We start from the raw sequence: 16,094 nt of genomic DNA, 5'->3' as shown, positions 1-16,094 counted from the left end.
GAGCAACAGGCACATTTAAAGATGAACACAATTAATCCTTATTAATTTTAACCCCAATTAACCTGAATGCCTGCAGATGTTTTTTAGACTTAGTCCCTTCTGTACTGGATGAATTATAACCTAAAGGAATCCAAAATTTGTTTCACCCAGTTTGCATATAAGATTATTTTTTCAAGATACAGAAAACCTTTTTCCAGGTCTTTCTATGGGATCTTCCCTATTGAACCCCTAGTATTACTCAAGACAGGTTTCTTGAGAATTGCAATTTTTATTCTATAGTCTCCTTCCTTTTTTTAAAAAAAAAAAAAAAAGTAAGAAAGTATCATAACCTCCATTTTTATCTATTCTGAAAGTTTCAAACAGTTTTTTTTCCATCACCAGTAATGAAGCCTGGAAATGAAATATAATAGCAAGCAATATTATACAAATATTAGCAAACAGTTATCTTTCTACTTACCCCCACCACGATTCACTGACCCTCACATGGCACCTCTTGCCTGCCTGCCTTTGGCAGGGACAAGGAAGCCACACTTGTTTATCCAAAGCAGAGCCCTAGGGAAAGCACTCAGGGGCAACTTTTCTTGGTCTGAACACAGCCCAGGTGGGCCAGTGAGCAGCCAAATGAAGAAGCCGTCTTCCTAAGCATTCACAACCCTTGTGATGCTTCTGCATTGGTGGTACATCCTCACAACCATCTGTCTGCTGCCTCCCCTTTCCTAAGCTCCCGAATTACAAGCTTCTTGTGTAGTCCTGTCCCTGCCCCTCGTACAACAGGGATCTGCGCTTGCACTGAGGACCAGGGATGCTGGAGGACCTGGTGGCTGCCAGCCAGCTGCTCCGCTCACCAGCCACGGTTCCAAAACCAACCGTCCCACAAGCTATGGACCATCTACAGCCCCACCAAGACAGCTCCTCTTCAAGGATGAAGGATTTGCTTTTCCCTTGTCAGCAAAGACCCCTCTCCCAAGGGCCTGAGCAATTGCAAAGGATATACCGAGGTGGCCACCAGCACACCAGGGAGGTAGATAGCTACATCCTACCATCCTAGGCTATAGGATAGTAAAATAAACTAGAGCTTGACCTACCCTGGAGCTCCTCCTGGTGTCTTGTCATGGGAAATACAATATTAGCAGTTCCCCTGCTGTAACAACAGGGAAAACTGAAAGCCTCAGCAAAGAGAAAAAGAGATGGCTCCAGAAAGTCACCCTTGCCAAGTGCCTTCACTGCTCCCTGCTGTGACCTGGGAAGAGGAACAGCCTCCAAAAGTCAAAGTGGGGAGAGGGGAAGGTGATGCCAGTATCCGCAGTCCTACAAGGCAATATCAGAGCAGTAGAACTTATTGGGGAACTTTTTATAAACACCCGGGCACCTTTCCAGAAGAAAAAAATTGGTTGCTTTGTCCATGAATGAATTGGTAAGAAAACACCACCTCCACCCTGGAAAAGGCACCTGGGTGGGTTTGGCCCATCACTCCCACCCAGGGGCTTTGCGGTGTGGAGCCACCACAGTGGTGGCCACGCAGGAGTAGAGCGTGCTGGCTCAGCTTCCCTCCCCATCCCACAAAGCTCAGGACCGAAGATGTGTAATAAAATCAGAGACAGAACAGCTCTGACCATCTGTGTGTTTAACTCACCTTCACCGAACTTCGCAGTTTTACAAGCCAGAGGCTGGCCATAGGTCTGAAGTCACTCTGCAGAAGTGCTATACATCCAGCCAGAGACCTTTAGGAGGTTGCAAACGTGCAAAAATCCCCTCCAAACCTGAAAAATCTGCTGTCACAACTGTATTGGATGAGGGAAGCTCAGTAATCAGGCTTTTATAATTCAACTGGTCTGCCCTGCAGAAAAAAAAAATGGGGGTTTCCCCTCTCCCTGGGCAATGAGATACTACAAAATCCTCTTACATCACTGGGGTGTGTAGCTCCAGGTGGGCAGAGGCCACATAACTGCAGCAGGAGAGGCAGGAGCTGCCCACATTGATTACCCACCCACCCCCAGGGGATGTCTGCAAGCGCCTGGTCCGCCAAGGCAAAGGCGCCGTGGTGGGGAAGGAGATGCCCAGCACGGGCCCTGAGCCCGAAGGGGCAGGCAGCTGCCCAAAGGCTTCCTGTAGCAGCACAGGGTTGCATCCCCAGAAGGGCGAACAGTTTAAATCCAAGCAGCAAGCCCTGGGGAAAACAGTACCTAGATATTTTTATTACTCAAAATATTTATTGCATCCAGAAACAAGGACACTGAACTGTGTAGGTGCCCAGAGATGGGGAAGAACGACAGCAAAGAACCTGTGCTTTTCAGGGTGTTCTCCTAAGCTTAACCTCAAACTCAACAGGACACACACACACAAAAAAAAAAAAAGTTAAAAAGAATCCAAAAACCTTCAGCAGCTCTGATATCACAGGCAGCCAAGAGCAGTCTGACAGCAACTTGCTAGTTTCTAGGATCAGCCTTTCTCCAAGGAGTTACTTAGGTGTTCCCAGAGAGCAAGACAGTCCAACAAATCCCAAAAAAAATCAAGGGAAGGCATTTATGGTGACTGTAGCTTGTGGTTACTTTCCACAGGATGCAGGAAGATTTGCAGCAGGTCCTTGTAGCTTTGACCTTTCTTTGCTACAAGTTTCCTCCCGTCTGTGGTGGTCCCATTACATTCACGTAAGCACAACCCCAGGCTGAAGGCAGCAGCTGAAGACCAAACCTACCTGTGGTGGGGACGTGTCCCTGGGCAGCTCTGAACATCCCAGGTCCTTCCCACCTGCTTGGGGCCAAAACTCCCAGCAGAGCTGTGAAATCTAGAAATCAAGTCAAGCCATGGGTGATGGAGCAGGTCAGGACTACATTTGTCCCCACATGCATTGCTAGAAATTGTCTTCCACAAGGTGGGTAAGGAGGGAAAAAAAAAAAAAGCTGGTCAGAGTCAACAGGACAGGCTTTAGGCATCTTTACTTGTGAGACAAGCAAACCCAAGCTATATAATTGGGGAAAAAGGAAAAAGGGGAAAAATAAAAGCTTCAATTAACAGTAGACCCACCATATCACTACTTAACCACCCCTGCTATTGAATGTTGGACTTCTAAATCCAGATTTTATTCAAAGGCTGGAACTATCACCACTAAAACTTTAAAAACAATACATTAAGAACATTGATAGTTTGCACCTAAAATTTTCTTTCAGCTCCTCGCAGAAACATCTTCCTGACTACTCCAGTTTGAAGGCAGCAACAGTAAGAGAGCTTCCAGAGCTCCTGGCTTTTTTGGTGCCAGCAATGCACAGCGAGGAAGGACTGTAAAGTGCACAGACTTGAGCTCCCACAAGTTCAGCTCAGCCACGTGAAGCGTTCAGGAAAGAGTTGAATGCAAACAGAGTCTCCAAGCTGAGAGTCCACAAGAATTTGGGTTATTCTGCCCAGAGACTCAGATTAAGAAGACAATGTCATCGGACACCATGATCTGGTTGTCATCTTGCATGTGGGCCAGCGCCACCTTCACTTCAGCCACCGAGAAGGGCTCAGGGTTGTCACGGTTGATGGACTCCATCACCTTCTTCAGACCCACAGACTGGGCATGGGAAGCTTTGAAGACCTCCAGGAGAGCAGCTTTGAACGCTTTCAGCCTGGACAGGGAAGGCAAGAAGTAATCAGCTCTGGAGACTGACCACACACACAAAACCATCCGTCCCAGCCCATGATCCCTCAGCCCTTCCCCATTAGAGAAGCAGCATCCAGCAGGAAAGCAGACACCAAAGCTGGGATCACCTGCCACAGATGCATCTCCAGCATCAGACAACAGCCTGGACACGCCAGGGTGAGGTGGGACACGCAGGGACAGATGACTCCTCCAGCTCCCACTCACCTCGGCTCAGGCAGCTCCAGCTTCTTTGCTTCGCCAGTGGCCGAGGCTTCGCCTGTCTTTGGAGCGTGTGCCTGGACTGGAGCAGAAGGAAGAGTTACCTTCACCCTGCCTGGTGTCTAATCACCCAGAGCAAAAGCACTTGGCCTTAGGATGCAGTGGGTGATGCCAAAACTCACTCCCAATGTTGTTACTTCTGCAGCAGTTTGGATGTGAGCTTCAACAAGGTCAAGAGCCAGGTCCTGCACTTGGGCCACAACAACGTATGGCTACAGGCTCGGGGAGGGGTGGCTGGAGCTGTCTGGAAGGATCTGGGGGTTCTCACTGACAAGCAGCTGAACAGGAGCCAGCAGTGTGCCCGGGTGGCCAAGAAAGCCAACGGCCTCCTGGCTTGGATCAGCACTAGTGTGGGCAGCAGGAGCAGGGAGGTGACAGTCCCCCCGTGCTCGGCACTGGTGAGGCCACACCTGGAGGTTGTGTCCAGGTTTGGGCACCTCAATCCCAGAGATCTGGAGGGGCTGGAGCGAGGGCAGAGGAGGGCAACGGGGCTGGGGAAGGGCTGGAGAATCAATCCTGTGAGGAGGCAGGGCAGGAGCTGGGAGTGTTCAGTGTGAGGAGGAGGAGGCTGAGGGGAGCCCTCATCCCTCTCTGCAGCTCCTGACAGGACATTGCAGAGAGGCTGGGGCTGGGCTCTGCTCCCAGGGGATCAGGGACAGGACAAGAGGGAACGGCTGGAAACTGCCACAGGGGAGGCTCAGGCTGGGCAGGAGGAGAAAATGTTTCCCAGCAAGAGTGGTCCGAGAGTGGAACAGGCTGCCCAGGGAGGGGGGAGTCCCCATCCCTGGGGGGGTTTCAGGGCCGTTGGGATGAGCTGTGGGGGATGTGGGGTAGGGGAGAACTTTCTAGAGCCGAGGTTGATGGTTGGACTCGATGATCCCGAGGATCTTTCCAACCTGAATGATTCTATAGATTCTATGATTCTGTAAGTGGACCAAAAAAAAAAAAAAACCAAAAACCAAACTCAACAGAAGTACTAACCCTCCTGTCCCACAGAGCCATGAAGGTTTCAAAAAAAAAAAACAAAAAAAAAACAAACCATCTTGTGGTGCTGAATGGTGCCACACCATGCCAGGGACCTTGAGTGACCCCCCCAAGGTATCACTGCCCCCCAGCGTGTGCAGAACTATCAGGGCAGAAGACAGTAGCACCCTTGGGAGCCAAATGCCACCAAAACCCCAGGGACTCACCCTCCGGCATCTCCTCCTCAGCATCACTGAAGTCATACGGGTCATAAGAGTCCCCCTCGCCTCCTGTGCGTGCCTTCTTTCTCCTGGGTGGAGGAAGAAGGGGTCACCCCCGCTCCAGCCAAACCACAGACCTCAGGACCACCCCCAAACCCTGAGCTGCTGGAGGCATCTGGCCAAGACCATGCAGAGTACCTGTGGTAGAGCCACACAGCCCTGCCCCTGGCCCGGGACCCAAGCCAGCACCAGCCCCAAGGGTGATGGACAGTCAGAGGATCACAGAAGGGTTTGGGCTGGGTCATCTAGTCCAACCCCCCTGCCATGGACAGGGCCACCTTCCACCAGCCCAGGTTGCCCAAAGCCCCGTCCAACCTGGCCTTGAACCCTTCCAGGGAGGGGGCAGCCACAGCTTCTCTGGGCAGCCTGTGCCAGGGTCTCATCACCCTCATAATTTATTTCCCCAAGGCCAGCGCTGCCTGCTGTGAGCTCAGAAGAGGCTGGTGCCCCTTGCATGACATCTCACCCTGCTCCTTGCTCCAGCTCCTACCTCCTTGTCCTGCCCTCCTCCTTGGGCTGCGACTCCTCCTCCTCCTCCTTCTCAGTCTCCGAGTCATCCTCCGCCTGCTTTCTGCGCTTCTTCTCCTTCTCCAGCACCTGCAGGGCCAAGAGAGGGTGGACTCTGCCCGCTTCTCCACTCAAGCTGCTTTTAGGGGACCAGTCCCAAGAGGCCCAAGGTCCCATCGTGGTGGCTTCATTCCACACTTATCACCAGGAAAGAACCCCACCAGTAGCCCGGGGTGCTCAGCCTGCACCAAACCCAGCCCTTCCCACGACAATTTTAGGACTCGCCAGGAACCAAGAGACACCTTCTCCCCACCTTTTTGAAGTAGGCGAACTGCACCAGCTCCACAGCTGCCTCAGCATCCTGCAGATCAACAGTCTTGTTCATCCTGGCCTTGGCGTGGGCCGTGGAGAGGCGGATCAGGGTCTCCAGGGTACGGGCTGTGACAGGGGAGGTCTGGGGGGACAGAGAGAGGCATCTCTGTGAGGCTGACCCCCACCACAGCATCCCACCTCCCCAAGAGGTGTCACATGCAGGGTAAAAAACACCCATAAGGGGAGAGGGGAGCCTGTGCCTCAGTTTCCCTCCTCCTGGCCCAAGAGGGAGCTGCTCCCGGGGCTCACCCTGGCGATGTCAGAGTTCATCTGGCTCTGGCTGCGCAGGCGGGAGTACTCCTCCGCGATGTAGCTCGCAGACTCCTGGGTCAAGACGGGCTTAATCATCTTTGCCACATGGATGTATTTCCTCATGAACTCCATGCTGACGATCTTCTCCCTGCGGGGAATCCATGCACACCTGGGTCCTCCAAGGTGGGGACAGGCAAAGGGTGTTTGCAGAAGTGGGCTTCCCACTTTTTACCCTTCGTGGGCATCCAGGCATGAGGGGAATTCAGCTCCTGGAGATGTTCCCCCACTTGTCTGGTATGAGAAATCAAGCCCAGAGCAGGGCTCCCTTGGCATCCTGCCCACATACCTCCCCGTGGACCATCTGGAGCATCACTGGCACCTGCCATCAGCCACTGCCTGGAGACCCAAGCCAAACCCATCAACTCATAGTGCTGGAAACCCCCAGAGAGCTCCAGGGGATGTGGGATAAAGGACTCACTTGCGGCGGTTGGGCCCATGCAGAAGGTCATCATGTTTCTCATACACTTGGAGCTCCTGTTCCTCCTCCTGCACGAAATCAGGGTCCTCCGTAGCCAGGATCTCCACGGCGCTGCCCAGGGGCATGGCTGGAGAGGGTCACAGAGAACAGGCTTTTAGCCTTTGGAGCAACCTTCAAAAGCAGTCCTCAACAAAGCCAGGGATGCTGAACCCAAAGAGCTGCCACTAAGGGGTGACAAGGGAGGACAGAACTGAGCAGCAGGAGGTTGCAGCTAAAAGCAACTCACCATCCCCATCCTGCTCGTTGGGGTTGCGGTAGCGGTGCATCCGCAGGACGTGGTCCGAGATCTCCCTGTCCTGCTCGGGGTCCATCTGGTCCAGCACGATGAAGAGCAGGTCAAAACGGGAGAGCAAGGAGTCCTGCAGGCCAATGTTCTCCATGGGTGTCTTGTACTGGTCATACTGCAAGAGGACGATATAAGGGGTTATAGGAAACGCTCACGGGCCAGTCTCAGCTGCCAGGAAGGCTGGGAGGACCTCCTCAGGCCAGGCCTTAAAGGATGGATACCCAGGCAGCTGGACACCACACTAAACCCAGCCTACTGCAGTAGTAAGGTTTCTTTTCCCTGAAAGATGGGTGTAGCTCTCATTTGTAAGGAAAACATGTATTTTCTGTGATCCCATATTAGATACCAAGACTGAGGTTGTTGACCAGGATAAGGATGCACTGGGCTGCCCTGAGCCACCCAGGCAGAACCGAAACAGGGTGAGAAACCCGAGCCCTGCTCTCCTCCAGGAGGGATACAAGCAGAAACAGAAACCGAACTAACCAGGTCTTCACTGCCCCATGGATTCCAGTCCCAGCAAGAACCAAGTCATTGATTTCAGGGATCTTTTGGGTTTTACCAGCTGCCTCCTCCACCAAGACAGCTCCCAGCACCCTTCCCCATGGAGGGGCCCAGTGAACACCAGCACTCACCCGGCCATAGACGGGGTTGGCTGCTGCCAGGACGCTGCAGCGGGAGTTGAGGCGGGCGTGGATGCCAGCCTTGGCGATGGTGACACGGCCCTGCTCCATCACCTCGTGGATGGCCGTGCGGTCGATGTCAGACATCTTATCAAACTCATCAATGCACACCACTCCCCGATCAGCCAACACCATGGCCCCTGCTTCCAGGCGCCGTTCGCCTGCGATGGGGTGGAAGAAAAGAAATTAAAGAGGGTTGACCACCATTCAATAGCCCCCTACATCTGCCTTGCCTCTCCACCACAGCACCAACCCCTGTGTCCAGGCTAAGCCTCAAAGAACACCAACACCTTTCAGGGTTGCCCATCTCCTACCCAACTGGACAGAAGGAGGACATTTAGGATGAGGAGCAAGCCCATGAGGAAGACAACAAGATCCAGGCTGCTGCTAGCCCTCACCAAGCAGAGGAGGAGTAGAGGAGACCACCACCTAACAGAGGTGAAGAAAATACCCCTAAACACCCTTATTATTGCCATAAAGCTTCTGGATGGAACAAGTCCTGCGAGCATCACTGCAGAACAAACGGCAGCCCTGGATCTTGGCGAGTCTCTCTCAGGTATTAAGAAGCATCCCTCTGAGAGCTCCCACCAGGAATCAGCCTGCTTCTCACCGGTTTCTTGGTCCGTGGTGACAGCAGCAGTCAAGCCAACGCCGGAGGAGCCTCTGCCGGTGGTGGGGATGGCACGGGGCGCGGTGCTGAGCACGTACCGCAGCAGCTGAGACTTGGCCACAGAAGGGTCTCCTGAAATGGAGAAGAGCACGTTCAATTACCACACATGGCCTGGATACTGTGTCCAGTTTGAGGCTCCTCGGTGCAGGGGTGTGAGGAAGGGGACAGAAAATATGGTGATCAGAAGATCTTCTCGCCCTCCTCAGTGACGTGATGGGAGGAAATACAGATGGAGCTAGAGCTGAGAGGTGCACAGTGATGGGAACGGAGGCAATGGGGACAACTTGGGAGTACAGGAAATCTCAACTGGATGGTAGAAATCTCCTTAAGGGTGGTCAAACACTGGGATAGTGGCCCACAGGAGGTCATGGGATTCCATCCCTGGAGATGTTCAAAAGCAACAGGACAAGTCCCAAAGCAACCTGGTCTATTAGTGACATTGGCTCTGCCCCACGCACATGCTTGGACCAGAGGCCTCCAGAGGTCCCATCTAACCTCGATTACTCTATAAACTAAGCCCAGAAAAATGCTCCTTTATCTCACCCCCCAACAACACCAACTGAGGGTGACTGCCTAGCTTTTCCAGACCTATCAGCAAGATGTTGATGTCTCCTCGGATGCGGCTCCCATTCTCCAGGACCTTCTCCACCCCTCCAAGCAGCATGCAGAGAATGGCCTTCTTGATGTACTCATGTCCATGGATGCTGGGAGCCAGGGATCTTGCCAGCTGGTCAAAGATATCCTAAGGGAGAAGAGGCAAAGCACGGCCTATCAGATGGACTGTAGCAAATAAAAGCAAGGAGCAAAGCTCCACAGATCCATTTCAACACTAAAAAGGAGCTTATTCCAATCACAGAATCCCACGGATGAAGGTTATTTAGAAAGGAAAAGACCATTTGCCAGAGTTTTCTTTCAGTGGGGCTCTGAAGTACTAGACCATCCTGTCAGTCACCCAGTCACTGGAAGCAGCAAGCCCTGTGAGAGCAAGGCTTTCTCCTCTCCACACTGTGAAGCACAGGTTCTGAGCATAACACCAGGCTGGGGCAGACCTGGTTTTGCGTTTGGAGAAGAGAGAGGTGTTTCTCCTGCAGAGGAAATCCTCTAGCAACCAGCTGGCAGGGTCAGGACACACATAACACAGACAAATCTCTGTCTCAACAGCCATGCACAGCTAAGCTGCCAGCAGGCAGGAAGGATACTCTGCTAGCAGTACAGAAGCAGCCACAAAAAAACCCAAACAAAACCAGGACCTCATCAAAACCTAAGCACAAAACACGAAGAAAATGAGGGGAAAATCTAGCAACAGTGCTAAGAGGGTTGAAGAGTTACTTGCAATGCAAGAAGACACCTCCTTAGCCACATGCCAAGCCTTAAAGCTGCTCTAGCTGAAACCTCATGCTCTGACACAAGCCTGTCTTCTGGATGTAAGACTTAAATACCTTGGAGTGACTCTTGCTGTATCTCTTGATCTTGGCCACGTCAGCAGCAGAGTAGAGAGGCCGGATGTCTTTACTCATCTGCTTCACATGGCAGGCAATGAGGACAGTCCTGGAGAAGGGACACAGCCATAATCAGGTCTGCAAAGCCCACAGAGTCTACAGGTCACAGCAACAACTGCCAGAGAGTCATCATTTGCTCTAGGAAGTCCTGGAGGGAGCTGGAAAGGTTCAAAAGCTGTAGTCCCCTCTATCTGACTGCACTGAGACATCAATGGAGCACCTTTAAGAGCATCCAACACCCTCTGCGCACAGCTGGAGCTCACAGCTGCACAGTGTTAAGCAAGGTGCAAATCACTTCCAAGTGATTTCACAGAATCACAGAAACATCTCAGTTGGAAAATACCTTGAAGCTCCTCCAGTCCAACCATGAACCTCACCCTGACCGTTCTCAACTCCCCCAGATCCCTCAGCGCTGGCTCAGCCCGACTCTTCAACCCCTCCAGGGATCCCGGGGACTCCCCCCCTGCCCTGGGCAGCCCATTCCAACGCCCAACAGCCCCTTCTGCACAGAAATCCTTCCTCAGAGCCAGCCTGACCCTGCCCTGGGCAGCTTGAGGCCATTCCCTCGGGGCCTGGCGCTGGGGCCTTGGCTCCAGAGACTCATCCCCCCTCTCTGCCCCCTCCTGGCAGGGAGTTGCAGAGGGCCAGGAGGTCTCCCCTCAGCCTCCTCTTCCAGTCTTCTCCAGACTGAACCCCCCCCCAGTTCCCCCAGCCGCTCCCCAGCAGACCTGTGCTCCAGACCCTGCACCAGCTCCGTCGCCCTTCTCTGGCCACGCTCGAGTCATTCAATGGCCTTTTTGGGGTGAGGGGCCCAAAACTGAACACAGGAATCGAGGGGCGGCCTCCCCAGTGCCGAGTACAGGGGTAAGATCCCTTCCCTGTCCCTGCTGGCCACGCCAGTGCTGACACAAGCCAGGATGCCATTGCCCTCCTTGGCCCCCTGGGCACACCGCTGGCTCATTATCAACTCCCCCCAGTCCCTCTCTGACTGGCAGCTCTCCAGCCACTCCTCCCCAATCCTGTAGCCCTGCTGGGGGTTGTTGTGGCCCAAGTGCAGCCCCCAGCATTTGGCCTTACTAAAACTCGTCCAGTTGGCCTCAGCCCATCGCTCCAGCCTGGCCAGGTCTCTCTGTAGATTTAAGCCAATGTTTGACCCAGCACAGTGATGGCCACCTATCTGCCCTACACCTCATCTTCCAGAGATATGACCCAACTAAAAAGGGTGGGAGGGCCAAAGTGAAGACAAAAGACGGCTCACCTGAAAGTCCCTGAAGTGTAACCCCCCTTCTTTCCTGGCAGGCAGCGGTACGTCCCCACCACCTGGATGCGGTCCCCAGGCTTCACTTTGTCCACCAGGTCATCATCCAGAACAACATCCACTGAGCGTGGCAGCTGCCCTGCTGGTGCCTTCTCGGGCATCTCCTGAATGGTGATGGTCTGATGGTCCTTGTAGACCGAAAGCCCAAACTCTGTCTCCAGGGGGTTATTCTCTTCATCCTAGAGGAGGAACCCCAATAAAAAAAACTAGCACCATTTTTCAGAACAGGGAGAAGAGGTGGGTCAGCTGAGCAGTGGGAAGACAGGCTGCATCACCCACCATACACAAGACTGATGGAAAGAGCTGCTTTATCAGCACTGCCAGAGGCCAGGGTTCCCCAGCATCACAGACACACACAGACACACACAGACACACACAGACACACACAGACACACACAGACACACACAGACACACACAGACACACACAGACACACACAGACACACACAGACACACACAGACACACACAGACACACACAGACACACACAGACACACACAGACACACACAGACACACACAGACACACACAGACACACACAGACACACACAGACACACACAGACACACCCCCCCAGTGTCAAGCTGCCAACACCCACCAGTGCTGGTATTTTAGGTCTGCCCAAGCCCTGTCCATACTGCAGGCAGGGGTAACACATCACCCATGCAGCAGGCTGTGAGCACAATGGAAACAAAGCTCAGATCCACCTTCCTCTGTTCCCAAACACGGGACAAACCCTCTAAGGGTGTGTACACCTTCCAGGACAGCACAGGCATGCCCACGCTGAGTCCCAAGAGCAACAAGACTGGCTGACAAGCCTCTAAGAAACCATGTTACAGCAGAACCAAGATCATAACCAACATCTGAACTAGCAGGTCTGGTGGCCTTGTGTCCAACAGTGACTTTCTTCACATGTTCCCAGCAGCCCTCTGGGACTTTCACATGTGCGATGTGTCTTCTTTCTACTTCATGGGCTATGTTGGCAGAGGGAGAAAGGATGCATAGGGATTTGAGCCCTGGGCTCTGAGCTCGCACATTCTCCCCAGAGGAACCTGCTGATGCTTCCCACAAGGCAACTTCACCTCACCTTTGTAGGGTAGACAGAGCTGGATGGGAAAGCATCCAGGGAGGTCATGTCTGTGTATCGGCGTTCAATGGTCTTCTTGGTAGCTGGGCAATAATGGACACTCCGGACAATCTTCGGACGAACCAGAGAGCCTGAGGTTGGAAGAGAGAGGAGTCAGGGGTAGGGATGTCCCATTCCTCTGTCAGGACAGCCCCAGCTGGGTCTCCAATGCTAAAATACACTTGGGACACAACACACTGTCAACCATGGCCAGGATCTGCTAAGGTCTCAAAGACCATCCCAACACTCAAGAACTGCCAAGCCCCCTGTTCCTTCTGACCAGGTTGCTGGGATGTACCACAGCTCTTGGTGGGACTCCAGCACCCCCGCAGCAAACACCTGGACCCACCACCCCTAAAAAGCCCCTGGGTCTGCCCCCAGTCTTACATTTTGTCACGATGCCCTCCACACAGACAATGCAGCTGAGGAAACAGGCAGTCAGGGTCCGCGGTGACACATGCTTGGAGCCAAAGCTGCCCTCCAGCCCGATGTAGAAGTCCTCGTACTGCTTGGCGTAGGTGGCATCGACCGAGGCAACGAAATCCTTCAGGGCACGCTGGAAGGCAATCAGCTCCTCAAAGGCGTTGCTCAAGAGCCTGCAACAGAGGGAGGTGATGATGTGGACCCATTAGACTGACAGGTGCACCCACCCAATGAAAATAGGGCTTTTTGGCTGCTGAAGTGTAGCAGCTCCTGATTGCCTTTGCTCTCAGGGCTTCACAGTAGTTGGGGTCTTTGGCCAATGGGAGCCACTACTGACTACAGGTCAGATTCAGCCTGGGTATAAACGGAGTCCTCTGGGGCAGCCACTTGGAGCTCGTGACTCTCTCCTTGGGTCAGGACGCTGCCCAAGGAAACTCCTCGAGGTGACTTGGGTTGGGACACTGCCCCGAGCAGGTCCTCAAGGTTGAGAGCCCTCACTTGTCAGGTGAGTGATAGAGCATTTTGGGCTGTCATTAAACCCTAGGAAGTTGTTCTGTTCTCCTCTCACAGACATTGGAACCTGTAATTTATGGAGAGCTAGTTAACTGTGTTAATAATAAATTTTTAATTTTTGGTGGTTCGTTGTTTATATGAGAGCCTCTGTAGCACAGACCCTCCTGCCTTCCTTCTCAACACTTTTCCCATGCCTCCGTGTGCTCCACAAGTTTACTAGGAGCAAGAGGCAAAAAAACCCCAAAGCCCATCACAGGTCTCTGTCAGGTCCACTGCCAGCAACAGCCAGGAGCTGAATAAACTCAACCACAACTGAAAACCTCACATGTCCCTGAGCAGATCGGCAAGCCTGGTCCAAAATATCCCCAACATCCTAAAAAAGGAGATGATTTATATCGCACATTTAATCCCACCTTGCTGAAAAACGTTTTTGCCAAATCAAGGGTTTTCAAGCCAAATGCAAGGTCCTGCCCATGGGTTGGGGCAATCCCAAGCACAAACACAGGCTGGGGGATGAGTGGCCTGAGAGCAGCCCCAAGGAGAAGGACTTGGGGGTGTTAGTGGATGGAAAACTGACTGTGAGCCAGCAATGTGCACTCACAGCCCAGAGAGCCACCCGTGTGCTGGGCTGCACCCAGAGCAGGGTGGGCAGCAGGGCGAGGGAGGGGATTCTCCCCCCCTACTCTGCTCTGGTGAGACCCCCCTGCAGGGCTGGGTCCAGCTCTGGGAGCACCGACAGCAGAAGGACACGGAGCTGCTTGAGTGGGGCCAGAAGAGGCCACGAAGATGCTCAGGGGGCTGGAGCCCCCCCTGTGAGGACAGGCTGAGAGAGTTGGGGGGGTTCAGCTGGAGAAGAGAAGGCTCCGGGGAGACCTTAGAGCGGCCCCCCAGGGCTGAAAGGGGCTGCAGGAAAGATGGGGAGGGACTTGTTATCAGGGAGTGCAGTGATAGGACAAAGGGTAATGGCTTTAAACTGACAGAGAGTAGATTTAGATTAGATCTAAGGAAGAAATTTTTCCCTGTGAGGGGGGTGAGGCCCTGGCACAGGCTGCCCAGAGAAGCTGTGGCTGCCCCCTCCCTGGAAGGGTTCAAGGCCAGGTTGGACGGGGCTTTGGGCAACCTGGGCTAGTGGAAGGTGGCCCTGCCCGGGCCAGGGGGGTTGGAACTGGATGATCTTTGAGATCCCTTCCAATCCAAACCAGTCTGTGATTCCATGACTGGATGGGGTTGGTGTCATGGGGAAAAAAGAGCAGGTCAGCCTTTTACATGGGACCCGGTGCACAGGACAAGGTTTGGCCCTTCTATGCCACAAAGAACATGCAAAACCAAGGCTGGACCTCCAAAAGCCCACCCAGGGCAGGGTGCCAGTGGCAAACCCCACCTCCCCACACCCACCGGCTGGCCCTTTTCTCATTCTTCCGCCGCAGGTCGTTGATGCTGACAAGGAGGCGATACTGGTTGTCGCTGATCATGTCCCGGACTTTGCTGTGATAAATCCCTTGGTCTTCCTGCAAGAAAGGGTGGGGGTAAAACACCCAAAAAAACAGCTCGCTTTGCACAACCAACTCTCTGAGACATCCCCCACCCTGCAGAGCTTGACTCAACCAAGACTGTGGTGGGGAGGGTGATAGGACACACACAGGGACTGGGTGCTGCCCAAACCCAGAATCACAGAACCATCTCGGCTGGAAAAGCCCTTGAAGCTCCTCCAGTCCCACCATGAACCTCACCCTGACCGTTCCCAACTCCCCCAGATCCCTCAGCGCTGGCTCAGCCCGACTCTTCAACCCCTCCAGGGATCCCGGGGACTCCCCCCCTGCCCTGGGCAGCCCATTCCAACGCCCAACAGCCCCTTCTGCACAGAAATCCTTCCTCAGAGCCAGCCTGACCCTGCCCTGGGCAGCTTGAGGCCATTCCCTCGGGGCCTGGCGCTGGGGCCTTGGCTCCAGAGACTCATCCCCCCTCTCTGCCCCCTCCTGGCAGGGAGTTGCAGAGGGCCAGGAGGTCTCCCCTCAGCCTCCTCTTCTCCAGACTGAACCCCCCCAGTTCCCCCAGCCGCTCCCCAGCAGACCTGTGCTCCAGACCCTGCCCCAGCTCCGTTGCCCTTCTCTGGCCACGCTCGAGTCATTCAGTGGCCTTTTTGGGGTGAGGGGCCCAACCGCCGGCGGCACGGGGGGAGGGCTGGGGCGGGGGGGGAAAGGTATGCGGAATCCGCGTCCCCCAGCGCATCCACGCTCCCGGCCTCACCTCATCGTCCAGGAAATCCAGGTAATCGCGCTGCGCCTCCCGCAGCTCCGCGTCCTCCAGCCCGCCCGCCGCCGCCATGTTGTCGGGGAGCCGGACGGGGGTGGCGGGGGTCGCGCAGATCCCGCCGCCGCCCGAGGGGGAAAGGGGTGGGAGCCCAGGGGAGGGGATGAGCCCAGGGGAGGGGATCGGGATCGCCCCGGCCCGGCCCTGGCAGCACCCGCCGTCCGGCCCCGGCAGCCGCGGCACCCCCGCTTGGCGCCAAAACCGGAGCCTTTCCCGCCACCGACCGCGAGTTCCGCCTCTCTCCCTCCCCGCGGCGCCTCTCATTGGTCAGCACCGCCCCGCGCCAGCCAATGGAGGAGCAGCGATAGAGTTCGCGGGAGGGATGCGTGGCAGGGACAGCCAATCAGCGCGCGGAGAGGGCGGGAGGGTCCCGCCTTCCCCGGATCTCGCGTGGGCTGCGGCGGCCGGTCGGGGGGTCCCGCCCCGGGGGTCCCAGTGCGGTACTGGGGGGTCACCGACCGG

At 54.6% G+C, this 16,094-nt stretch overlaps 1 protein-coding gene across 3 annotated transcripts; it reads right to left on the bottom strand.

The window, feature by feature from the left end:
* Positions 1-2,919: 2,919 nt before the first annotated feature.
* Positions 2,920-15,840, bottom strand: MCM3 (minichromosome maintenance complex component 3). 3 transcript variants are annotated; one of them, XM_074921518.1, is made up of 17 exons: positions 15,570-15,840; positions 14,718-14,830; positions 12,774-12,982; positions 12,348-12,478; positions 11,205-11,443; positions 9,887-9,995; positions 9,036-9,189; positions 8,388-8,519; positions 7,730-7,938; positions 7,038-7,212; positions 6,752-6,878; positions 6,271-6,421; positions 5,963-6,103; positions 5,633-5,739; positions 5,089-5,171; positions 3,845-3,920; positions 2,920-3,605 (listed from the first exon to the last, which is right to left on the bottom strand). In XM_074921518.1, the coding sequence occupies exons 1-17, from the start codon at positions 15,645-15,647 to the stop codon at positions 3,407-3,409; spliced, it is 2,433 nt and encodes an 810-aa protein (XP_074777619.1). In that variant the 5' UTR covers positions 15,648-15,840; the 3' UTR covers positions 2,920-3,406. The 3 variants fall into 3 exon arrangements, with proteins under 3 accessions (XP_074777619.1, XP_074777625.1, XP_074777635.1); XM_074921524.1 differs by having other exon boundaries at positions 11,205-11,392; XM_074921534.1 differs by lacking the exons at positions 7,730-7,938; positions 8,388-8,519; positions 9,036-9,189; positions 9,887-9,995; positions 11,205-11,443.
* Positions 15,841-16,094: the final 254 nt, after the last annotated feature.

Source organism: Athene noctua, chromosome 1 (genome assembly GCF_965140245.1).
Source record: "Athene noctua chromosome 1, bAthNoc1.hap1.1, whole genome shotgun sequence".
NCBI lineage: Eukaryota > Metazoa > Chordata > Aves > Strigiformes > Strigidae > Athene > Athene noctua.
The sequence above is the reverse complement of the archived record's forward strand: the minus strand, read 5'-3'. Positions and strand labels throughout refer to the sequence as shown.